The sequence below is a fragment of the Amblyraja radiata genome, chromosome 4, assembly GCF_010909765.2.
Source record: "Amblyraja radiata isolate CabotCenter1 chromosome 4, sAmbRad1.1.pri, whole genome shotgun sequence".
In the NCBI taxonomy this organism is placed as follows: Eukaryota; Metazoa; Chordata; class Chondrichthyes; order Rajiformes; family Rajidae; genus Amblyraja; species Amblyraja radiata.
The window spans coordinates 58,775,475-58,801,376 of record NC_045959.1 but is presented as its reverse complement, the minus strand read 5'-3'; the positions used below and the strand labels follow the sequence as shown (position 1 = coordinate 58,801,376).

General features: G+C 42.5%; 1 protein-coding gene across 1 annotated transcript; it reads left to right on the top strand.

The window, feature by feature from the left end:
- The first annotated feature begins 6,176 nt into the window (after window positions 1–6,176).
- On the top strand, window positions 6,177–24,430 carry LOC116972172 (zinc-binding protein A33-like). The gene is made up of 6 exons (XM_033019566.1): window positions 6,177–6,503; window positions 15,433–15,528; window positions 16,720–16,959; window positions 17,999–18,021; window positions 20,319–20,455; window positions 22,934–24,430. Exons 1-6 carry the CDS (start codon window positions 6,306–6,308, stop codon window positions 23,533–23,535), a joined length of 1,296 nt encoding a protein of 431 aa, XP_032875457.1. The 5' UTR covers window positions 6,177–6,305; the 3' UTR covers window positions 23,536–24,430.
- The last annotated feature ends 1,472 nt before the right edge of the window (window positions 24,431–25,902 follow it).

The following is a 25,902-nucleotide window of genomic DNA, read 5'->3' as shown; positions in this document are numbered from 1 at the left end:
AGTTGACTAAAAATGTGCTATATAAATAAAAGAAAAAAAATAAGATGACAACTGTGTGCTCCCGTTTTTCCCACCATCTTTCCACCTGCCGTCACCCTTCATTCCCCACCCCCCACCCATTCAGTAATTCAGAATCAATGAGACTTGCAAGCCTTGGGCAAATTGAATTGTTATTGTCTTTATTTTTACTTTTTATTTTTACGGAGAGAACCATCTGCGCATGCGCGGTTTAAGTTATTTTTTAAAAAGCCGACTGACTGCCTACCCTGAGTAATTAATCACGGCACGTGCCTGCTGCAGGGATCAGTGCTTGCAACTTGGTTATTTATAACAACTAGGTTAGACCACATTTTCCATTGTATGCATTCAACTACTCAACTCTGCTGATTCATCTCCATTTCCTGTAGTCTGAAAAAGCAAAGGTTAAATCATTTATCTTGACCTTGAATATAGAATGGCTGCATTTGTACCCTGAGTGCAGTAGTTTAGGTTTAGTTTAGAGATACAGCGCGGGAACAAGCTTTTCGGATCACCGAGTGTGCTGACCATCAATCACCCCGTACACTAGCACTATTTAATTTACAATTATACCAAGCCAATTAACCTACAAACCTGTACTCCTTTGGAGTGTGGGAGGGAACGGGATCCCGGAGAAAACCCACGCAGGTCACGGGGAGAACGTACAAACTCCATACAGACAAGCAAGATAGTGTCAAGCTTGAAAGGGTCAGTGAAGATTTACGAGGATGTTGCCAGGACTAGAGGGTCTGAGCTATAGGGAGAGGTTGAGTCGGCTGGGTCTCTATTCCTTGGAGTGCAGGAGGATGAGGGCTGATCTGTGTATGAGGTGTATAAAATCACGAGGAATAAAAATGATAGATGCACAGAATCTGTTGCCCAGAGGAGGGGAATCGAGGACCAGAGGACATAGGTTCAAGGTGAACGGGAAAAGATTTAATAGGAATCTGAGGGGTATCTTTTTCACAAAGGGTGTTGTGTGTATGGAACAAGCTGTCAGAGGAGGTAGTTGAGGTTGGGACTATCCCCACCTTTAAGAAACAGACAGGTACAGTATTTTCCTTTAGATTGTGAATGTACTAGATGGCACGGTGGCGCAGCAGTAGACTTGTTGCTTTGTGCTAGAGACCTGGGTTCCATCCTGACTACGGTGCTGAGAGTTATAGTCATAGAGTGATACAGTGTGGAAACAGTCCCTTCAGCCCAACTTTCCCACACCAGCCAACATATCCCAGCGACACTAGTCCTACCTGCCTGTGTTTGGTCCTTATCCCTCCAAACTTGTCCTATCCATGTACAATATATTGTCTATATTAGTATTGAGTATGAGAATATACTCTCTAATTTTAGATTGCCCCACAAGATTATTGCAGAGGCTGAAAGAGGAGGCAGTGAGTGTAAGAGTCTAAATCTTGATGCAGCTTTATCCAACTTTGGTTAGGTTGCAGTTGGAGTACTGCATGCAGTTCTGGATACAATTACAGTAAGGATGTGGAGTGTTTGGAGTATATTCAGAATAGGTTCACAAGGATGCTGCCTGGATTAGACATTTATTAGGCAAGAGGAGAGGTTGAACAAACTTGGACTTTTCTCCAGGGCGTCAGAGGTTGAAGAAAACTGATAGGTATGTAAAATTATGAGAGGTATAGAATGGGTAGACAGAACCTTTCTCCCAGGGTGGAAATGTAAAAAGAATAGGGGGCATAGCTTGAGAGGGGAAGGACGTTTTTGCCCAGAGTGGTGGATGCCTGGAATATGCTGCCAGGGGTGGTGATGGAAGCAGATATGATAGTGAACTTTTAAGAGACTTTTAGTTAGAGGCACGTGGATATGGATCATATGCAGGCAGAGGAAATTCACAGCATCATGTTTGGACAGGCTGAAGGCCCTGTCCCTGTGCTGTGCTGTTCTATGTAATAAAAGATACACGAATCATCATTTGACTGGTGAACAGGTGAGACCAAGGCAAAGGTGGAATAAGATTAAATGTTTGAAGTGCTCCAGCAAGCCAACGTCATGTTGATACTGTTGCACGCATGGTTGTGTGGAGCAAGTGGGAGATGGTGCAGAGATGGTAACTTACAAAGGGCAGCAGATATTCCTCGGTCACCTTTCCAACAAGACTATTGCATTTAGAGCGTGCATGACTGCTGTGGGCCTTGAAGTCTTTCTTGTTGAACTTCCCGAGTACCGTAGCCCTGATCCAATGATTTATCACTTCTTATTTCTCAACCTGATCTCTTCATCAAGGACCACTCACCCTGGTCACTCCTTCTCCCCTCTCCCAACATGTGTGAAAACGCATATCTCCAGATTCAGGGACAGCTGTTATCAGGGCTACTGAGCCATCCTATCACCAACTAGAATGCAGTCCTGACCAATCATTTAGCTCACTGTAGACCCTTGTACTATCTTTAATTGGATTTTATCTTGCACAGAACGTTGATCCTGTATCTGTACATTGGACGGCTTGATTATAATCATGTATAGTCTTTTCACTGACTGGATAACATGCAACTCAAAAGCTTTTCACTGTACCTCAGTACTTGTGACAATAATTAAACTAAACTAAAGCTATTTGTCTGCATCTCAGTATTCCTTTGTGAAACTCTCTGACAAACCTGTTCTCAGCACAACTCAAGCATACCTCATGAATCTGCTGTGACTCAATGTAGCCCTAGCAGCCCCTGGGGATTTCCTTTAATAGCTTGGAGAACTTACAGTAACTAATTGAAAAGGGAGGGAAAATAGAACAGTATCATGGGTTCTAATATTCTACACAGTTTTAATGTGGTTATTTTAAGTCGATTTGATTTGCTCTGACAATGTGTGAACCTAGGAATTTAACTCGGGTAAGTATGAGATGACACATTTTGATATGACAAACCAGGGCAGGACTTTCACAGTAACTGGTAGGGCTCTGGTGACAATTGCAGAGCTGAGTGATATAGTATAGGTACTTAGTTTCCTGAAAGTAGCGACACAGGCCAACAGAATGGTGACAAAGGTGTTTGGCGCTTGCCTTCATCGGTAAGGGTATTGAAAGCACGAATTGGGACATCATAATAAACTAAACACAGGCTACAAGATGTTGGTGAGATCATACTTTGGAGTATTGTGTGCAATTTGGGTTGCCATGTTCCAGAAAGGCCAATAAGCTGAAACAGTGCAAAAAAGATTATCTGGGATGTTACTAGGTCTAGAGTTACAAGGAGAGGCAGGGACATTTTTCCTGGGAAATTTGGAGTCTGAGGTGCATGAAATCGTGAGAGGCATAGATTAGGTGCAGGGGCAGTATTTTTCTCACAGTAGAGGAGTCCAAGAATAGAGGGCTTAGGTTCAAGGTAAGAGGAAAAAGATTTGGGTGACCTGTGGGTCAACTTATTCCACACAGAGGGCAGTGTGCATATGGAAGAAGAAAAGGCAGGTACAATAACATTTAAAAGACATTTAGACAGGTGCATGGATAGGAAATGTTTGCAAGGGTATGCGCCAATTACAGGTAAATTAGACTATCTTTTCTAAAACCTGGTTGGAGTGGATGAGTTGGGCCGAAGGGCCTGTTTCCATGCATAATGATTCTAATACTCCTACACCAACCTGTCTCTCCTCGTCCTCCATTGCCGACCAAGATGCCCATCTAATACCCCAGCTGCAGGCCTGGCTGGCTCGCCATGGAGCTGGGAACCCACCTGCAGTGGGAAGCCGCTGAACTCCGCCCCTGCTCGTCCCCGAGGATCGGGAACCAGATTGAAGGGTGCAGGGAGTCGGCGATGATGGTAGATGCTGGAATAAGGGCCGGTAAAAAGAACTCGGGGTCTTACCTTCTCTTTACGGGAGGCACCCCCATGGCACAAAAGCTAAAGGCAGCCAGGCAAGGAGAGGGACGACGGTTCACTGGACGATCCGGATGGAGGAGACAGCTGCAATGGGCCTTCATGCTCAGTTATAGCTGGGACTAGGAAAATGGTGTCAAAACCTGGCGACTCAGCATATGCTCAGTGGGCTGTTTCCATTCATTCTGACGTTAATTGGAGATTGTACTAATGCATGGCAATAATCTTACTGATCTGTATGCAAAAAAAAAAAATTCACTGTACCTTGGTTCAGGTTTTAACAATGAACCATTGAACCATCGGAATTTGTTGGACAAAATGGCCATGAAATGTCCTTGGGAAGTCAGATTAAAGAGAAACCAAGGCATTTTTTTTCATACATTTAGAAACAAGATGATAACTAGATGGAGGGTTATCCCTCCCCCAAGGATAAAGGAGTATATGCTCGGGGTCAGAGAATGTAGGTGAGATACTAAATAAATACTTTGCATTGGTATTCAACAAGGGGTGGCACGGTGATGCAGCAGTGGAGTTGCTGCCTTACAGCACCAGAGACTCAGGTTCGATCCTGACTGTGGGGAGTACAGAGTTTGTATGTTCTCTGCATGACTGTGTAGGTTTTTACCAGGTGCTCCGGTTTCCTCCCACACTCTAGTCGTACAAGTTTATAGATTAATTGGCTTCGGTAAAAAATGTAAATTGTCTCTAATGTGTAGGATAATTTCACACAGAGAGTTGTGAGTCTGTTGAATTTTCTGCCTCAGAGGGCGGTGGAGGCCAGTTCTCTGGATACTTTCAAGAGAGAGCTAGATAGGGCTCTTAATGATAGCGGAGTCAGGGGATATGGGGAGAAGGCAGGAACGGGGTACTGATTGGGGATGATCATCCATGATCACATTGAATGGCGTTGCAGGCTCGAAGGGCCGAATGGCCTACTCCTGCACCTATTGTCGATTGTTTATTGATAATGCTAGTGTATGGGGATCATTGGTTACCACAGACTTGATGGGCTGAAGGGCCTGTTTCTGCACTGTATCTCCAAACAAAACTAAAAACTAAACAAGGAAAAGGATGTGGAGCATAGTGAAGTCAGTGTTGGATATACTCATTTTGAGATTAAAGTGTTGGAACTTTTGATGAGCCCTGAGGTGGATAAGTTCCCAGGGCCTGATTGTATCTATCCCAGATTGTGTATGGTTTGATTTGGCTGGATAGCACGCAAAATAAAGTTTCATACTGTTTCTAGGTACACATGCCAACAATACACCAATACCAATATCATGATCGAACCCTGGACCTTAGAAACATAGAAACATAGAAATTAGGTGCAGGAGTAGGCCATTCGGCCCTTCGAGCCTGCACCGCCATTCAATATGATCATAGCTGATCATCCAACTCAGTATCCCGTACCTGCCTTCTCTCCATACCCTCTGATCCCCTTAGCCACAAGGGCCACATCTAACTCCCTCTTAAATATAGCCAATGAACTGGCCTCGACTACCCTCTGTGGCAGAGAGTTCCAGAGATTCACCACTCTCTGTGTGAAAAAAGTTCTTCTCATCTCGGTTTTAAAGGATTTCCCCCTTATCCTTAAGCTGTGACCCCTTGTCCTGGACTTCCCCAACATCGGGAGCAATCTTCCTGCATCTAGCCTGTCCAACCCCTTAAGAATTTTGTAAGTTTCTATAAGATCCCCTCTTAATCTCCTAAATTCTAGAGAGTATAAACCAAGTCTATCCAGTCTTTCTTCATAAGACAGTCCTGACATCCCAGGAATCAGTCTGGTGAACCTTCTTTGCACTCCCTCTATGGCAATAATGTCCTTCCTCAGATTTGGAGACCAAAACTGTACGCAATACTCCAGGTGTGGTCTCACCAAGACCCTGTACAACTGCAGTTGAACCTCCCTGCTCCTATACTCAAATCCTTTTGCTATGAAAGCTAACATACCATTCGCTTTCTTCACTGCCTGCTGCACCTGCATGCCTACTTTCAATGACTGGTGTACCATGACACCCAGGTCTCGCTGCATCTCCCCTTTTCCTAGTCGGCCACTAGGTGCTCTGCTATGATCCGCAGAGTGTCACCACTCACCTCGACATAATTGAGTTGGCCTTGGTTACTTTGAGAAGTATTACTCATGTTGAAAACAAAATCATGGCTTTCAAGATTACAAATTTAAAATTTGCATATAACGACCTTATTCTTTCGTTTTAAATGTCAATCAAAAAAAAACTTCCAAGGAAGATTCTGAGTAAAATACTCCCACTGTTATGAAATAGCTACGTTTTAATGGTACAACCCTCCCCTGTGGCAATGCAATATATAGCTCCCTGCTTCCTGGGTACTGTCAGTACTGTCAGATTATTCTTTTCGCTGCACTTACCTTCCCGTAAAGGTCTGCAGTTCTGGAGTTGGGAAATATTTTAAAGGCTTCCCCAACTGTATGACATGAGTCTGCCAAGTAGTCAAGGTAGTATAGCCAGCAGCAATGGAAGCGGACAGGACGTGCAGTGTGTTGTACACAGTGAAAACCTGATCCTCTTCTGCAATGATTGTGTGGAGTGTGTGTGTCCGCGATGTCTGGTGGGGAACAAGCATAAGACGCACAGTTTCTCACCCTTTGAGGAGGCTTGCAAGGAACAAAAAGTAAGTACCTGAACTTTTCTTTTCTCTAGAAAACCATGAGAGGAATAGATAGGATGAATGCAGTCTTTTTCCTCAGGTTAGAGAATCAAGAACCAGAGGACAAAGGTTTAAGGTGAGGGGGAAATGTTTAATAGGAACCTGAGATACAACTTTTTCAGAGGGTGGCAGGTATATGGAACGAGCTGTCAGATAAAGTATTCAAGAAGGAACTGCAGATGCTGGAAAATCTAAGGTACACAAAAAAGCTGGAGAAACTCAGCGGGTGCAGCAGCATCTATGGAGCGAAGGAAATGGGCCCGTTGAAGAAGGGTTTCGGCCCGAAACGTCAGATAAAGTAGTTGAGGCAAGTAATATAACAACATTTAATAGACAATTTGACAGGTACATGGATAGGGAAGGTTCAGAAGGCTGTGGGCAAATGGAACCCAAACAATTCCATAAAGACTGGAAATAATCACTAACAAATGAGCTGCTGTCAAATGTGCTCTATGACCGACTGGGAAAGAGAGAAAGGGACACAACCCTTCCTGCCTAGGTGTGGATGATCTTCAAACTCCAGCACTGCTATTTACTGCCTATTGTCAGATGGGAACAGTGACACCTTGTTATAGGTTTGTTTGGTACAAATTAGCAGCTGACAGGGTTCCAAGAAAGAAAGCTAGCCAAGCCCAGGGAGAGTTGCTAGTTGAAGTCTCCTCTAACCACTGACTAGACAGTCTGATGTATGCAGAAGTAAAAATGCTGGAATCTATTATTAAGCAAGTGTTAACAGGCCGCTGAGAAAGTGTCAATGAGATTGAGTGGTCATAATCCTACTAATCATAATCATACTTTATTAGCCAAGTATATTTTACAACATACGAGGAATTTGATTTGCCATACAGTCATGCCATTAAAAGCAACAAAACACACATAATACTTTTTAACATGAACAACCACCACAGTGACTCTTGACAGTTGCGATTGAGGGAGTGCAGTGTAGGTTCACAAGGTTAAGTCCCAAGATGACGGGACTGTCATATGCTGAGAGAATGGAGAGGTTGGGCTTGTACACTCTTCACATGGAGTAGTAAATCTTGGGAATTCTCTTCCCGATTGACACTGAGCATATTTTGAACGGAGATGGGGTTAGCACGGGAAGGTGGGACATCAGCCACAATGCATAGATAGACAAAACACAAATCATGAGCTGTAAGCCGTACCCCTGCTTCTATTTATTACCCTTTGCTTTTAAACTAGTTAGCGATCCAATCCTAAACTTTGCTTCAAATCTCACTTTACATCCGTCCACCTGAAGCTTAATAAAGGTTTAAAAGCAGAAGATCCGATACACACTTGCTGCTCATCAACATGTGGAGAGAAAACAGGTTAACATTCTCGGCCAACAAACAGAACCTGAAAAGTGAGAATACAAGCGTGTTTGGAGTAGCAGAGGTGGGAAAGTGGAAGAGCTCAGGTGGAGACTCTGGTTGCACAGGTGACACTTACTTGTTATAGAGCAGTACAGCACGGAAACAGGCCTTGAGGCCCAACCCGTCCATGCCGACTAAGTTCCCTAACTGAGCCAGTACCACTTGCCTGCACCTGGTCTGTGAACCTACGAACCTTTCCTATCCACGCACCTTCCCATGTGTCTTTTGAATATTGTTATTGTTCATGTCTCTAACACTTCCTCTGGCTGCTTGTTCCATATAGGCACCATCCTCTGCTGGAAAAAAGTTATTTTTAACTCTTTTCCCTCTAGATGTAGACTCCCCTATTCTGGGGTAAGAATGTGGTTACTCATCTCATCAATAGTGCAGGAGTAGGCCATTCGGCCCTTCAAGCCAGCATCGCCATTCAATGTGATCATGGCTGATCATCCCCAATCAGTACCCCGTTCCTGCCTTCTTCCCATATCCCCTGACTCCGCTATCTTTAAGAGCCCTATCTAGCTCTCTCTTGAAAGTATCCAGAGAACCGGCCTCCACCTGAGGCAGAGAATTCCACAGACTCACAACTCTCTGTGAGAAAAAAGTGTTTTCTCGTCTCCGTTCTAAATGGCTTACCCCTTATTCTTAAACTGTGGTCCCAGGTTCTGGACTCCCCCAAACATCGGGAACATGTTTCCTGCCTCTAGAGTGTCCAAACCCTTAATAATCTTATATGTTTCAATAAGATACCCTCTCATCCTCCTAAACTCCAGACTATAAAAGCCCAGCTGCTCCATTCTCTCAGCATATGACAGTCCCGCCATCCCGGGAATTAACCTTGTAAACCTATGCTGCACTCCCTCAATTAATGGGAAGGAAAGCTCGAGAAGGGATAAAAGAGTAAGGTGCGAGGGGGGGACGTGAATATGGAAGTCAAAGTGTTGTATATGAATGTGCGAAGTATAAGAAATAAAGTTGATGAGCTTGAGGCTCAGTTAGAAATTGGCAAGTATGATGTTGTGGGAATTACAGAGACATGGCTGCAAGAGGGCCAGGGCTGGGAACTGAATATTCAAGGGTATACGTCCTATCAAAAAGACAGACAGGTGGGCAGAGGGGGTGGGATAGCTCTGTTGGTGAGGAATGAAATTCAGTCCCTTGCAAGGGGTGACATTGAAACAGGAGATGTGGAGTCAGTATCGATAGAACTAAGGAATTGTAAGGGTAAAAAGACCCTAATGGGACTTATCTACAGGCCCCCAAACATAGGGTGGACATAGGGTGCAAGTTGAATCAGGAGTTAAAGTTGGCATGTAGTAAAGGTAATGCTACGGTTGTTCACCTTTTTCGGTCTTCAAGGGTCCAACTTTGGTCTTAACTAATTTTTTCCTCTTCACATACCTAAAGAAGCTTTTACTATCCTCCTTTATATTCTTGGCTAGCTTACCTTCGTACCTCATCTTTTCTCCCCATATTGTCTTTTTAGTTATCTTCTGTTGCTCTTTAAACATTACCCAATCCTCTTGTTTCCCACTCATCTTTGCTACGTTGTACTTCTTCTCTTTAATTTTATACTGTCCCTGACATCCCTTGTCAGCTATGGTCGTCCCTTTCTCCCCTTGGAATCTTTCTTCCTTCTAGGAATGAACTGATCCAGCACCTTCTGTATTATTCCTAGAAATACCTGCCATTGTTGTTCCACTGTCACCCCTGCTAGGGTATCTTTCCAGTCAACTTTGGCCAGCTCCTCCCTCATGGCCCCATATTCCTCTTTATTCAACTGTAATACTGACACCTCCGATCTACCCTTCTCCCTCTCCAATTGTAGATTAAACCTGACCATATTATGGTCACTACCTCCTAATGGCTCTTAACCTCAAGTTCCTTTATCAAATCCGGTTCATTACATAACACTAAATCCAGAATTGCCTTCTCCCTGGTAGGCTCCAATACAAGCTGTTCTAAGAATCCATCACGAAGGCACTCTATCTACAAAGTCCCTTTCTTGGGCTTGCAGCATATGACAGTCCCGCCATCCCGGGAATTAACCTTGTAATCCTATGCTGCACTCCCTCAATTAATGGGAAGGAAAGCTCGAGAAGGGATAAAAGAGTAAGGTGCAAGGGGGGGACGTGAATATGGAAGTCAAAGTGTTGTATATGAATGTACGAAGTATAAGAAATAAAGTTGACGAGCTTGAGGCTCAGTTAGAAATTGGCAAGTATAATGTTGTGGGAATTACAGAGACATGGCTGCAAGAGGGCCAGGGCTGGGAACTGAATATTCAAGGGTATACGTCCTATCAAAAAGACAGACAGGTGGGCAGAGGGGGTGGGATAGCTCTGTTGGTGAGGAATGAAATTCAGTCCCTTGCAAGGGGTGACATTGAAACAGGAGATGTGGAGTCAGTATCGATAGAACTAAGGAATTGTAAGGGTAAAAAGACCCTAATGGGACTTATCTACAGGCCCCCAAACATAGGGTGGACATAGGGTGCAAGTTAAATCAGTTAAAATTGGCATGTAGCAAAGGTAATGCTGTGGTTGTTATGGGAGATTTCAATATGCAGGTAGACTGGGAAAATCAGGTTGCTACTGGACCCCAAGAAAGGGACTTTGTAGAGTGCCTTTGTGATGGATTCTTAGAACAGCTTGTATTGGAGCCTACCAGGGAGAAGGCTATTCTGGATTTAGTGTTATGTAATGAACCGGATTTGATAAAGGAACTTGAGGTTAAGAGCCATTAGGAGGTAGTGACCATAATATGGTCAGGTTTAATCTACAATTGGAGAGGGAGAAGGGTAGATCGGAGGTGTCAGTGTTACAGTTGAATAAAGAGGAATATGGGGCCATGAGGGAGTATCTGGTCAAAGTTGACTGGAAAGATACCCTAGCAGGGATGACAGTGGAACAACAATGGCAGGTATTTCTAGGAATAATACAGAAGGTGCTGGATCAGTTCATTCCTAGGAGGAAGAAAGATTCCAAGGGGAGAAAGGGACGACCATGGCTGACAAGGGACGTCAGGGACAGTATAAAATTAAAGAGAAGAAGTACAACGTAGCAAAGATGAGTGGGAAACAAGAGGATTGGGTAATGTTTAAAGAGCAACAGAAGATAACTAAAAAGACAATATGGGGAGAAAGGATGAGGTACGAAGGTAAGCTAGCCCAAGAATATAAAGGAGGATAGTAAAAGCTTCTTTAGGTATGTGAAGAGGAAAAAATTAGTTAAGACCAAAGTTGGACCCTTGAAGACCGAAAAAGGTGAACAACCGTAGCATTACCTTTACTACATGCCAACTTTAACTCCTGATTCAACTTGCACCCTATATCCAGACTACTGTTTGAGGGCCTGTAGATAAGTCCCATTAGGGTCTTTTTACCCTTACAATTCCTTAGTTCTATCCATACTGACTCCAAATCTCCTGTTTCAATGTCACCCCTTTCAAGGGACTGAATTTCATTCCTCACCAACAGAGCTACCCCACCCCCTCTGCCCACCAGTCTGTCTTTTCAATAGGAGGTATACACTTGAATACTCAGTTTCCAGCCCTGGCCCTCTTGCAGCCATGTCTCTGTAATTCCCACAACATTATACTTGCCAATTTCTAACTGAGCCTCAAGCTCGTCCACTTTATTTCTTATACTTCGCGCATTCATATACAACACTTTGACCTCAGTATTCACCTCCCCTCTGGCACCGTTCGCAATTGGCCCTGACATTACTCTCTTATCCCTTCTCAAACTTTCCTTCACATTAATTTGAGAGTCTTTTGTAACTTTTCCTGTACTCGCTTCCCCTTCAACTCCATCTTTATACTCCCAATTTGTCAATACCCCTCTATATTTTATAAACATCTGTAAATATTTAATAAAATTACCTCTCAGCCTCTTATGCTCCAGGGGAAAAGGGTCCCAACCTATCCATTCTCTTCTTATAACTCAAACCCTCCAGACCTAGAAAGATCCTCATAAATCTTTTTTGCATCTGTTTAATGACATCCTACCTATAGCAAAACTGTACACAAGTTTTCAAGAGAGAGTTGGATTTAGCTCTTAGGGCTAAGGGAATCGAGGGATATGGGGAAAAAGCTGGAATGGGGTACTGATTTTGGATGATCAGCCATGATCATATTGAATAGTGGCGCTGGCTCAAAGAGCCGAATAACCTTCTCCTGCACCTATTTTCTGTGTTTCTCTATTTCTACACAGTACTTCAAATATGGCCTCACCAATGTCATGTACAGCCATAAAATGACATCCCATCTCCTGTACACGATGCCTTGACCGATAAAGTCAAGCATGCCGAACACCTTCTCACCATCCTGTTTACCTGCGTGGCCATACAGTTAACACATATTGAGGGAGAAAAATTGATTCACGTTACAGGTGAATGACCTTACATTAAAACTGGCCTGTTCTGACCCAAAGGGAAAGAATGGATATCAGAAGTTATTGAGTTCAGTATTAAGTTCCAAGTGTTAAACTTGCATTGGGGTTTGTTGGAACAATGCAGGACACTAAAGTCAGAGAGATCAGAGTAGTGGGATGCAGAATTAAAAAGGGTCAGTTTCCATGCTGTACGACTTTATGACAGGTGACTGGAAGCTCACTGTCATCACTGCAAACTGAACAGAAGTGTTCTACCTCTTCATAGTTGCATAAAGAAGAATGAGAAGGGGAGGGATTGGTAGAAATGAAATAATGTACCAAGGAATTGTGGAGGAAATAGCCCCTTTAAAAAACTGAATGGAGAGAGGAGAGGAATATATTTGCAGTCCTATTGAAGGAAGTCAAAATGACATTGATAATCTGTTGAATGTGGAGGGTGCTGGAGGCAAGGGGAGCATTGATGTGGCTCTGACTGGGAAGAGAGGGCCACATTTATTGCACTTTGTTCTTAAAACTATTCAGTGTTCCAATTCTAAACTTTGTTTTAAGTCTCATTTTAACTTTTTCTGGCACTGAAGCTTAATGATGGTTAAATACAGAAAACCCCAGGCACTCAGCTGGTCAGTCAGCATCCTGAGAGATAAACAGAGTTAAGGAGGAAATAAATCAGATGGTAATTGGCGACTTTGGCAGAGGGGAAGTAAAGGCACCTCAGAAGCACTGGTGCGGAATGTCTGCCCATCATAAGAGTTGTGATGGAGATGGCAAAATTATAATAGCATCCTACAAAGCAGGATGGAAGGAGATGTAGTCAGGATAGCTGTGGGAGACTGTGGGCTTCTGATGGATACTGAACATTGACCTAGTGAACTATTTGACCTGACGATATTTGGACAGATATATAGATAAGAAGGGTCTACAAGACTATGCAGGCAAATGGACCAATGTGCCAACTTGGTCAATATGGACAAAGTATGTTGAAGATCCTGTTCGGTGCTCTATGATTATCACCTGAAATTGAAACAGAGAAGTCAATACGGGGAAGGAAGAATCTGAAAACAAAGTGTTGGAGGAACTCAGGGGGTCAGGCATCATCTGTGGAGGAAATGGACAAACAACGTTTCAGTCCTGGTTGAGACCAACCCAAAATCTCATCTGACCTTTCCCCCTCAACAGATGCTGCCTGACCTGCTGAGTTCCTCCAGCAGTGACCTTTGCTCAAGATTCTGGCACCTGTAGTCTCTTGTGTCTCCAAGGCAGTGTCTGATATAGAGCAGATAAATGGGGCAGCATGTTGGAAATGGGCATCAACGGTTTTTTATGATGAGGTTATCCAACTATAACTAAAAAAAACATTTCTATACGTCAGGAAGTAGCATCAATATAGTTTTCAATATAGCAGCGAAAGCGGCAAGGATAGGGGCTGGAGCCACATATCCCACAAAGAGATGGGGAAGGCTTAGACCAAGTTTGCATGGCTTCATCTTTGACTTAGAAACATGAATGTTGAAGGACTGGAAGACATAACTTTAAGGTGAGAGGGATAAAGTTTAAAGGAGAAGTGCGGGGCAAGTTTTTTTTAAACAGAAGGTGGTGAATGCCGCGGGTGGTGGTGGAGGCAGTACAATAAGCACATGGATATGCAGAGAATGGAGGGATATGCATCTCATGCAGGCAGAGGAGATCATTTTGGCATCATGTTCAGCACAGACATTGTGGTCTGAACGTCCTGTTCCTGCGCTGTACTGTTTTATATTGTCTGGGCTGGACTTTGTCAAATCTAGTACCCGGAGATCTATCATTGTCTGCAGCAAAACAAGTGAGGAGTTTCCTGGTGAAGAAGCAGTTTATCTGGAATAGAGTAAGAGAGTCATATGGCACAAAAACAGGCCCTTCGGCCCAACTTGCCCACACCGAACCACATGCCCCAACTACACAATTCCCACTTGCCTACATTTAGAAACATAGAAAATAGGTGCAGGATTAGGCCATTCGGCTCTTCAAGCCTGCACCACCATTCAATATGATCATGGCTGATCATCCAACTCAGTATCCTGTACCTGCCTTATCTCCATACCCCCTGATCCCTTTAGCCACAATGGCCACATCTAACTCCCTCTTAAATATAGCCAATGAACTGGCCTCAACTACCTTCTGTGGCAGAGAGTTCCAGAGATTCACCACTCTCTCTGTGAAAAATGTTTTTTTCATCTCGGTCCTAAAGGATTTCCCCTTTATCCTTAAACTGTGACCCTTGTCCTGGACTTCCCCAACATCGGGAACAATCTTCCTGCATCTAGCCTGTCCAACCCCTTAAGAATTCTGTAAGTTTCTATAAGATCCCCCCTCAATCTTCTAAACTCCAGCAGGTACAAGCCGAGTCTATCCAGTCTTTCTTTATATGAAAGTCCTGACATCCCAGGAATCAGTCTGGTGAACCTTCTCTGTACTCCCACTATGGCAAGAATGTCTTTCCTCAGATTTGGAGAATCTCTGTTCGACTCTGTTTGGCCCATATCCCTCTAAACTTATTCTATCAATGTACTTGTTCAAATGTTTTTTATACATTGTCATAGGGTACCTTCCTCAACTATCTCTTCTAGCAGCTCATTCCATATACCTACCACCTTTTGTGTAAAAGTCCTATTAAAACTTTCCCCCACACCTTAAACCTATGTCATTTGGTTTTTGATTCCCCTACTCTGGGTTAAATACTGTGCATTTACCTAATCTATTCCTCTCATGATCTTGTATACCTCTATAAGATCACCCCTCATCATCCTCCTTCATTCCAAGAAATAAAGTCCTTACCTGCTCAACTTTTCCCTATAGCTCAGGCCCTCCAGTCCTGGCAGCATCCTCATAACATTGTAATTCATTCACTGAATCATACTGTAGATAAGTGATGGCACAGAATGATATTATTTAGCTCCCAATAGTCCCATTGCCCCGTTCCACCATGTAGAATTGCAAATTATTTTCTCTCTGTTGTCCTTCCAATTATCTATTGGAATCAGGGGCTGACTCTGTGTCCACCACCCTACACACTGTGAATTGCAGACCATCATTGCTCCCTGCATAACTCAATATTTTCCTCTCTGTCCCCTGCATCTTTACAACCAAGTCTCAGATCATAAAGAAAGTAAAAGATCTGAGGAAGATTCACGACAAAGTCAAGAAGGACACGGACCGTATTTCCATAACTCTACAGGATATTGAGGTAAGCAGAAACCAATGAACTCTCTTTTCCTCCCACCATCCTGGCGGCACCATTATTGTCTCCAAATCTATCCTTTACAACCTAGGTTGTAATATCTACAAATACTGATAACTTCACATTATTGATGATTGTATATTTATTTGTTGGGTTGCGTTAAAGCTGCAGCAAGTAAGAATTTCATTGCTCTGATCCCGGTGCACATGACAATTATACACCCTTAATTCTTGATTTTGGTGATGTCCTATGCCAGAGGCACCTTGGTCTTACACTACCATTCTTTGGGGATACTTAAGTGTTTGCCATTTCCTACTCGAGTTGACCCGAAAGAGCCCATGAAAGGTAAACTCTGGGCAGTTCCTCTTGAAAGGGCATTGGCATCAAATGATTGCACTAGAACAAGAAAGGCGGCACAGTGGTAGAGTTGATGATCCAGGTTCGATCCTGACCTCGGGCGCTGTCTGTATGGAGTTTGTACGTTTTCCCTGTGACCACGTGGGTTTTCTCTGGGTCCTCTGGTTTCCTCCCACACTCCAACCTACAGGTTGATAGAAGTATAATTGACTTCTGTAAATTGTCCCTGGTGTGTAAGATATTGCTAGCGTACGGGCTGATCATTGGTCGGTGCTGACTTGGTGGGCCGAAGGGCCTGTATCTCCAAAGTCCAAAAAGAACAAGGCTGGTGTGGTCTCTCCGTTGGGATAGATATCGCTTTGTCAGCATTGTACATAACCAAAGATAAATAAAAGTAGATTAAAACACTTCATCATATTTACATCTCAGATCCCCCCCCATATGTCTTTGAAACCGAAGACCTCTTCACACCTCTAACATCATTACCCCCTCACTCCCTAACTCTATCCCATTTTCAATCTAACTCCATCAACCCTAAAACTCTCCAACATCATACCGTCACCCCCCAACTCCATCCCATCCGCACTCCACCAACACCATCACACCCTCACCCGCCAACTCTATTCCCCCTCCCCACTCCCCCACTCTCTCCCACCCCTCAACTTCATTGCACTCAACGGCATCCCATCCCTCATTCTCCCCTGTCACCGTCACATATGCTGCTGTCATCTCCTCTCACAATCTTAGGATGCCTGAATTTTGGTTGCTTGGCTCTGACCATCTCGGCTTTGATCAATGTTTCTCATTAAATCACTTGAACTGATTTTTTTTTAAATTCAGCGTATTGTCTCAAAAACTAAAGCGTCCGTTGAGGAAAAATACAACAGAATTAAGGAGCTGGTGGAAAATGACAAGAGAACTACGATATGCCTGATTGAAGCAGAGGCCTTGTCCATGGAGACCCAGATTACCATGCAGCGAGTGGATAAGGAAGCATACAAGGATGCCATCACTTCCATAATGGAACGAGTCGATGAAATGAACTGCACCGCAGATTCTGAAAATGTACAGACACTGCAGGTAAGTATTCCTGTTACTTAGATCATGAGGCTGTTTTAGGGAGGGTAACATTGAAGAATTGAACATTTTTCAAGTGTTGATATAGAGGAAAGTTCCCCCCACCCCCCCCCCCCCCCCCCCCTCCGCCCCCCCGCTCCCGACTACACTCGAAATATCAGAATAATATTCAAATAATGACTTTAAGGTAATTCTGTCCATCTCATCCATGCCAACTTAGAGGAGCAATCCCATTAATACTCTTCCTCCTTTTCTACTTTCTCTTTACTCTTGCGCCTTATTCTCTCTCGTGCCTTCCCAACAACTCCCCTTTGATTCTTTTGTTTGTCACTTACCTACACGAAAGGGTAATTCACCAATTAATCTACCGTGCTGAAGATGGGCAGAGCAGGCTTAAAGGGCAAATAGCCCACTCTTGTTCCTGTTTGTGCTCTGTTGTTACATTCTTTGTTATAAATTCCAGCCTTTTCCCTATTACTGGCATTAGGCTAACAGCTACGTAGTTCCCTACTTTCTCTCTGCCGCGTTTCTTACACGATACCTTCTAATCTGCTGGAACAATTCCAGAATGTATAGAATTTTACCAACGAGAGAGTAGAGTTACCATCTACCTCATTGGAGACCCTCAGACTATCTTTCATCGGACTTTACTGGACTTTATCTTGCAGTAAACATTATTCCTTTATCCTGTATCTGTACACTGTGGACCGCTTGATTGTAATCATATATAGTCTTTCTGCTGAGTGGATAGCACGTGACAAAAAAGCTTTTCACTCAGTACATGTGACAATAAACTAAACTAAAACAAAAAAACTAATTCAGGCCTTCACTGTATCTATCTCTTGGCTGAGCCATCTCTTGGCTCCAGAATTTAAACCCTGCGTCCTGTTGCATCACACATCCCTAGCATGGATCAGATTCAATGTAAAGCTCCCCCTGCACTGTCTCACTGACTCAGAGTTATATCATCACAAATGTTAAATTTGGTTTGTTATGTACTATTCCACTAATAGTCTAATTAAATAATTTCTTTATATTTTAGGAATTCATGAGTTGGAAGACACGGTAAGAATTTCAATTGTTTTATGACTGTCGGTGCCCCGTGCAGTTATTTTCCACATAGTCATTTTGTTGCAGAAATGTCATCCATTGTAGAAATGACCCAATGCATTCTGTTTTCAAAACAAATTAAATTAATGGATGGCTGATATGAAAGATAAAGATTGTATAAGTCAAGGAAACCAGAATGGTAAGTGAGTAAATTGAGGGATTCAGGGCAAGATAGTGGTTAGGTCAAATAAAAGCTTAATAGAAAGAAAAGCCAAGGACAGGTTAATGAACAGGGTGGGACTGATGATCTGAAATGTATTTATTTCAATGCAAGGAACATTATGGGTAAGGAAGATGATCTTAGAGGCTGGATTAGTACATGGAACTATGATGTAGTGGCCATTGCAGAAACTTGATGAGAAAAAGGCAGGATTGACTACTTCACACCTCAGGGTTTAGAAGTTGCAAATATGATAGAGAGGGAGGAAAAAGAGGTGGTGGAGGCAGGGTTGCATTACTGATCATGGAGAATATTACAGCTATATTCTGCACACTTATTTTCCCCTTTCCTCTGTTGTACTTGAGTTTGACTTGATTTCATTAACATGTGCTATAACTGATTAGTTTAGATAGCATGCAAAACAAAGCTTTTCTCTGTACCTCAGTGCACATGACAATAATAAACCTAAACAGCTGCACATAGAGAGGACATCTCGGAGGCCTTTATGTAGAATTCAGGAATATGAAAGGTGCTATCACTATAATAATAAATGATAAACCTCCCAATAGTCAGCAGGAGGAACAATAATACTGGAAAATTATGGAAAGATTTAAAACAATTGTTGATGTGTAGATTTTAATTTCCTCATTATTAACTGTCATCATGCCAGGGCCTTAGATGAGCAGAATTTGCTTGGTGCATCCAAGAGTATGTAGATAGTCCAACCAGGGAAGCCATGTATTAGGAAATGAGCCTGGCCAGGTGATCGGTGGGTGAACATTTTGGGAACCGCAATCATAACTATGTACGTTTATGATAGTTCAACCCTTTTTACCATCTAACCTCCAGTTTCCACAATATAAAAGTTCTTCCTTTGAGGTGTATTTTCCCTTCCACCCCTATCAATGCATTGTAAAACCTATACTTCTAAATGTTCTGTTACAGATTAACCCAAAGGTTATTGGCTTCTCTACCTATAGCTGCTATTTGACTAGCGATCCCTGCATTTTCTGTTTTCTTTTCACATTTTCAGTATTCATAAAATATTTCTTTCAATTATTTTCTGTATCAGGCTGAACAAAATAATTTGGCAAAAATACTCAGAAACTCTCAAATACTTTTTAGAATATGTATCAAAATCCTTTTTCATGTATCAGTGGAATGTACAGGATATTTTTTCCAGGATATGGAAATTATAAGCTAGAGAGCATGGGTTTATTGTCAAATGGAAAAAAAATTATACAAACCTGAGGGGTAATTTTATCATAGAGGATGCTGAGTATATGGAACAACCTGCCAGAGGAAGTAATTGGCCTGTTTCCATGCCGTATGGTCTTCCAATGCATCTGCTGTATTTGTCCCCCTTGGAGATGGAGGTTGCGGGTTTGGAACGTGCTACTGCAGTAGCATGCATGTGTAGCTGTGGTGCATTTATTAGATGTCATACCTTCAGCCACCTACCTTCAGTAGGTAATGTAGGTGTCTGGCACATCATCCATAAGTTATGATCTTGTGAGTACAACTATATCAGACTGTTGCTTGTCCAGTCTGTGTGACAGGTCTCCCAATGTATCAACAATTCTCAGATGTTTATGAGGAGGACTTTGCAAAGTTAACTGGACTGGGAATTGCTCTGAATTTGATGCTTACGTAAACATTGGATGGTGCATCCAGTTTTGGTCCCCTATTTAAAGTATTAGCTAAGGTGCAAACATGTAACAGTGTGCTTTCTTCACATTTGGAGCAGCACAGTGGTGCAGCAATAGAGTTGCTGCCTTACAACGCCAGAGACCCGGGTTCAAACTTGACTATGGGTGCTGTCTGTATGGAGTTTGCACGTTCTTCCTGTGACCGCATGGGTTTCCTCTGGATGCTCCGGTCTCCTCCCACACTCCAAAGACTTACAAGTTTGTAGGTTAATTGGCTTCTGTAAATTGTAAATTGTCCCTAGTGTGAAGGATAGTGCTCGTGTGCGGAGTGATCGCTGGTCGTAGTGGACTCGGTGGGCCGAGGGGCTTGTTTCCACAGTGAATCTCTAAAGTCTAACGTAGAGTCTAAAGTTTAAATCACCATCTTGTTTAATACCATTTAGTCTTGAAACGTTTGAAGATTTGCAAATGTCATTTGGTAAAGAACTGCCAGTGGAGAACAAAAGACTGAAATCACTGGAACGATCAGTGGATGAGCTGCACCAGGCCGTGAGGAAGCTGCTGCCACGCATGTGGGAATGTAAGTGGGAAAAGTGGAATTTGAAGACTGTTCAAAGATGAGAATACTTAGCTTATACTCCCCTAAGTTATGAGGAATGAGATGTGATCTCACTGTAGTGTACATCATTCTTATGGTATTTGACAGAAAAGATGCAGGGATAACGATTCAACGATTCCTCTGGCTGAGTTGTCTAGAACCTCAATGCCAACATCTCACATTAATGCCCCTGACCCACTTAGGAAACCTCTGGAGACTTTGCGCCCCACCCAAGGTTTCCGTGCGGTTCCGAGGTTCCCGGAGGGTTTTGTCAGTCTCCCTACCTGCTTCCACTACCTGCAACCTCCGGCAACCACCTGCAACCTCCGGGAACCGCACGGAAACCTTGGGTGAGGCGCAAAGTCTCCAGAGGTTTCCGTTCAGGTTTCCTAAGTGAGATAGGGGCATAAGGATTTCTTCACCCAGAATGTAATGAATCTTTGGAGTTTTTGTTGAGTTTTCTGTCTGAGAAAGTGGTCACCGAGCTTCCACGGAGAGCAATAGAATTTCGGATATTACGGGAGTCAAAGGATATAGATCCTCAACTTCTTCATGGTTAAAACCAAGGAACTGATTGTTAACTTTGGAAGAGAAAGGTCGAGAATCCACAAACCTGTCTTCATTGACAGGACGGTAGTGGAGAGAGTCAAAAATATCAAATTCCTGGGTGTGCATACCACTGAAGATCTGTCTTAGATCCAGCACATTGATGCAAACCCCATAATGCCTCTACTTCCTCAGAACATTGAGGAGAGTTGATTCATTAACAAATACGTTCTTGAACTTTTACTAGTGTACAGTAGAAGGCATATTGATTGGTTACATCACGGCCTGGTTCGGCAACTCAACCGCCCAGGAATTAAGAAGATTGCAAAAGTAGTGAACACTGCCCAGACCATCACGGATACTGACCTCCCCACCATCGAAAGGGTGTACAGGAACCGGGTGTCAAAAAGCCAGCATCATCAGAGACCCACACCACCCTGCCCACACTCTTATTTCACTCCTGCCATCGGGAAGAAGGTTTAGAAGCCTGAAAACTGAACACTGTCCAGGTTCAGGAGCAGCTTCTTCCTTACAACCATCAGGCTATTAAACACTACAACCTCCAAATAAGCCCCAATCTACATAGACTTGGGTACATTGTTCTTGTCTTTGCACTATTATTGTTCGTTTAAAAAAAAAATTATACACATAACTGATCTTTTTTTATTTATTATGGTGTGGACATATGACAATAAACATTTTTGACGACTCTTGAGTTAGAAAAGTGAAATGGCCCTGATGTAATATATCAGCTATGATTTTATAGGAAGATGGAACTAGTGCAAAAAGATTCAACCCTAATTCAGAATCAGATTATTTTACCATCATATAAATTAAACAAAACATACGAGTAAAAATCGCAGAGAGTGCAAAGACTGTAGTGCAATCCGAAGTAGTGCAAGAAAATACTAAAGTGCAATAGCAGAGTTTCCAATTAAGATAGCGTTATGATTAAGAGTACGTGGCAGCATTCCAGGTAAGTGGGTATGAGAGAGGTGATTGGTTCAGCAATCTGATACAGTGGGGAAGAAGCTGAAGTCTGGATATCCGAGCTGTCAAGCTGCCAGAAGGCAGAGTAAGAAAAGGGAATGGCCAGGGTGGTAGTTACTCCTGCCTTCCTGATGCAACGCACTATGAAGATGGACCAGATGAAAGGAAGTGACGAGCCTGTGATGAAATGGGTTGTGTTCACCACTCTCTGCAAGTTCAGTAAGTCGAGAGCAGAGCAGTTGTCATACCAGGCTGAGATGCATCTCGTCTGCATATTCTTTATTAGCGCACCTCTTGTAGTTCAAGAGAATCCTTGTGCACATTTGCACCTTCTCAGAACGCCACAGAAAGTAAATGCCCTTCTTGATCACTACATCAATGTGAAAGCATCAAGTCGGTGTTGCTGGTGATATGGATGTCTAGGAACTTGAAAGCTGTTGTTCATCTCTACAGCAGCTTCGCTAATGTGAACAGGGTTGTGTTCACCCCACCCTCCCCACTTCCTTAGGTCAACTACCAACTCTCTTATCTTATTGACATTAAAGGATAGGTTATTATTCTGACACCGTGACACAAGGTCTTGATCTCTTTCCTGTATTATCTCTTTATTGTTGTTTAACCGGCCAAAGCCAATGAACTTAAAGAGGAACTTAAACATGATTTCAGAACCCATCCATAGACTCCATCATGAGTGTCCCATCGGGAAAGCAAACCTAACCTACCAACGAGATGAATGGGATAGATCCAGCAGGGGAAGGGAGGTACGCAGTGGTGGGTTATCATTTGCCTGCTCAAAGTGAGCTTTAAAAATTTTCTTTGTTTGAATTGCTTCAAACTTTTAAATATTTACCGGTGTATAGTGAATGACTATAGTTTTAAGTTTTAATAGCAGCAAAATAATATTTTTTTTAAATCATGTTACAGTTATGAGGAATATTACCTTCAATGAAAATACAGCACACAGAAATCTCCTGATATCAAGGGATCTGACTTCAGTACAGTACACACCTACACGCAGGAGTGTCCATGATAATTCAGATCGTTTTGAAAAAATTTTCAATGTCGTATCAAATGAGAGCTTCTCATCTGGAAAACACTATTGGGAGGTGAATGTGAAGAACAAGAGTGAGTGGAACATTGGTGTTACATATCCGTCTATTAACAGGAAAAGCAAAAGCAAGGAATCCATTCTCGGCAAGAACAAGAATTCATGGTCCCTGCGGATGGTTGACAAAGAATACTATGCATTTCATGCTGATGAGTCAATTTTGCTTGATCTGAGCAGTGGGGACCAAAACTCTGAACGCTTGGGAATATTTATAGATTATGAAGAGGGGCGCTTGTCTTTCTACAATGTTCACCGTGGCACCCACATTCATTCCTTTAAAACAAAGTTCCGGAAACCAGTATATGCTGCATTCAGTCCCGTTTCATCCTCAAGTTCAAAAGATTATGAACCAATTGGGTTGTGCAATTCATGTGTGAAAATTAAGGAAATTTCCAGCATAGACGAAATAGAATTTTAAAAATGGGAATCCTGATTAACATTGGAATAGCTGCTTGGAAATCAGTTTACATTGTATTCTGAAGTTTTGGTTTTTTTGAGCGCTTCGGTGGAATTATAGTTTTTTAATTTATGACCAATTACTATTGTTCTGGCTATTTCTCGTGTATTTTGGCTTAATGCTGAATGTTTTATATTCCTCAAGACTAAAATGCACCAATTGAAGAATATATTCCTCGTTTATTTCCAAGTTCATACAGGGGATTTAATATATGTACTGAGAGGTAGCTGTCAAAGTTTCTCCAGAGATGCTGCCTGACCTGATGAGTTACTCTAGCACTTTGTGTGTTTTTGTAAACCAGTGTCTGTAGTTCCTTGTTTCTACATCAAAGTTTCATATAGATTACAAAACAATTGTTTTTGTTCAATGTCATCATGAGTCACCTGTCTTATTCATCTTTAGCTAATAGGAAGTACCATCATTGGCTTACAAAACCATCATTAATTATTTTTCTTAGTATGTCAGAGAGATTGATTTCAAGGCAAAAACGAATAAAATGAGTAGCGGGTGAAGATTAGACAGTATACATATGGTATCTGTGCTAAAGTCAGACCTTTCTTTAACAAAAAAAATAACTTCACAGTTACACAGTGCCGAACACAAAGAAGGTAATAAGATGAATCTAAATGTTTAAGGATGTAGGTCAAGAAGTCTAAAGGTAGAAGGACTTTTTGTGTGCTATAACTGGGTTAACTTAGTTTTGCAAATTACCTTTCTGAAAGTGGATGTCATCTTCAATGTTGACAGGTAATGCATTGCATGTAAATCGAGGCTAGAATTTGATGAGACAATCTTGTAATTATCTTTTGTTTCTGTTTGCATTCTTTTCTGAAATAAATGTACCATTTTCAAATGAGGGAAGTGTATTTTTAATGCTTCAGTCCTTGTTTCCACGGCACAACACAGCATGATTCAAATTTGATTCAAAGATGGGCTTTGGAGAATTTGTGCTACGTACTTCTCTCCATAGTGTTTCCATGTGTTAAGCAAGCTGGAAGCGGCATTTGATGTTTTAGCTTATTTATTTTATCGATGCTGCATGGAAACAGACTCTTCGGTCCTCCGAGTCCATGCCGACCATCGATCACCTCTACACACAAATGCTATGTTATCCCACTTTCACATCCACTTCCTATGCATTAGCAATTTACAAAGGCCAATTAACTTACAAGCCTGCACGTCTTTGAGACGTGGGTGGTAACCCACGTGGTCACAGGGTGCATGTGCAAACTCCACACAAACAGCACCCAAGGTCAGGATTGAACCCAGGTCTCTGGCGCTGTAAGGCAGCAGCCACTGTGTAAAAAGACACGGAGTGCAGGTGCACCATCACTTGCCTCACACACCCAAGCAGGTTTGAAATGGGAGACTGAGGCCAATTCACGCATTATTTAAATAGCCATAGTCTTCTGCACTCTCAGCATGTTGCCTGGATTGGAGACCTCTGGTTATGGAGAGAGATTGAATAGGATGGGTCTGGTTTTTTTCTGGAGCTAAGGAGGCTGAAGGGTGGCCTGATAGAAATAGATAACATTGAGAGAGGCATAGATGGGGTAATCACCATATGTTTTACCCGTGGTTGGGAAGCAAAAACAAAGGTGGCATAGGTTTAACATGAGAGGAAGGTGTTTTACTTACGATACAATAGAACTTTATTTATCCCAGGAGGGAAATGGATCTGCCAACAGTCATAAAACACAAAACTTAGCAACTGCTAAGAGCTCTCACTTCCTTACAAAAATCTGTAGCATTGTTACTTAGCAGCTTCTTAGCCATGGAATCAGCCCTCATAGCTTGCTCATTTTTACAGATGAAGCGAACAGCATACTTATACCTTGCATTAGTGAGCTTCTTGTGCTCAAACACAGGCCCCTGTCTGGGTCTACCTGCCATAGCCCATGATTTGGTGGCTTCAGTATGATACTCAGCTACATACTTATTCCAGCCAGGCCTGATGTTATGTGTCTCATTTTTATGCTTGCATTAGGGCTTACTGCCTACATATAAGGCGCTTACTATATCATTATACATGGAGCAGATATCTCTCCTATGCTTCATATCTTTACAATTAACATTACTACATATTATTGCATCTTTAGGTAGATGAATATTACAATGCTACAGATTTTTGGAAGGAAGTGAGAGCTCTTAGCAGTTGCAAAACATCTCTACCACCCACTGTAGGTGGAATCTCTGGATAAGCTAATATCGCGGAGTTATGGCGACAACATTATAGCACTTTATTCAACTGTGTCCAAGGTGACTTGTATAGGGTGGACAATATTGAGAGTAATGACTCGATGGTGATTATGTCACATGAGGTGTATG

Coding starts and splice junctions, on each gene's coding strand:
- LOC116972172 (XM_033019566.1), top strand. CDS start 6,306: ATGAGTCTGCCAAGTAGTCAAGGTAGTATAGCCAGCAGCAATGGAAGC. Junction 6,504..15,432: donor AGGCTTGCAAGGAACAAAAA/GTAAGTACCTGA, acceptor TTTACAACCAAG/TCTCAGATCATAAAGAAAGT. Junction 16,960..17,998: donor AAAATGTACAGACACTGCAG/GTAAGTATTCCT, acceptor TTTATATTTTAG/GAATTCATGAGTTGGAAGAC.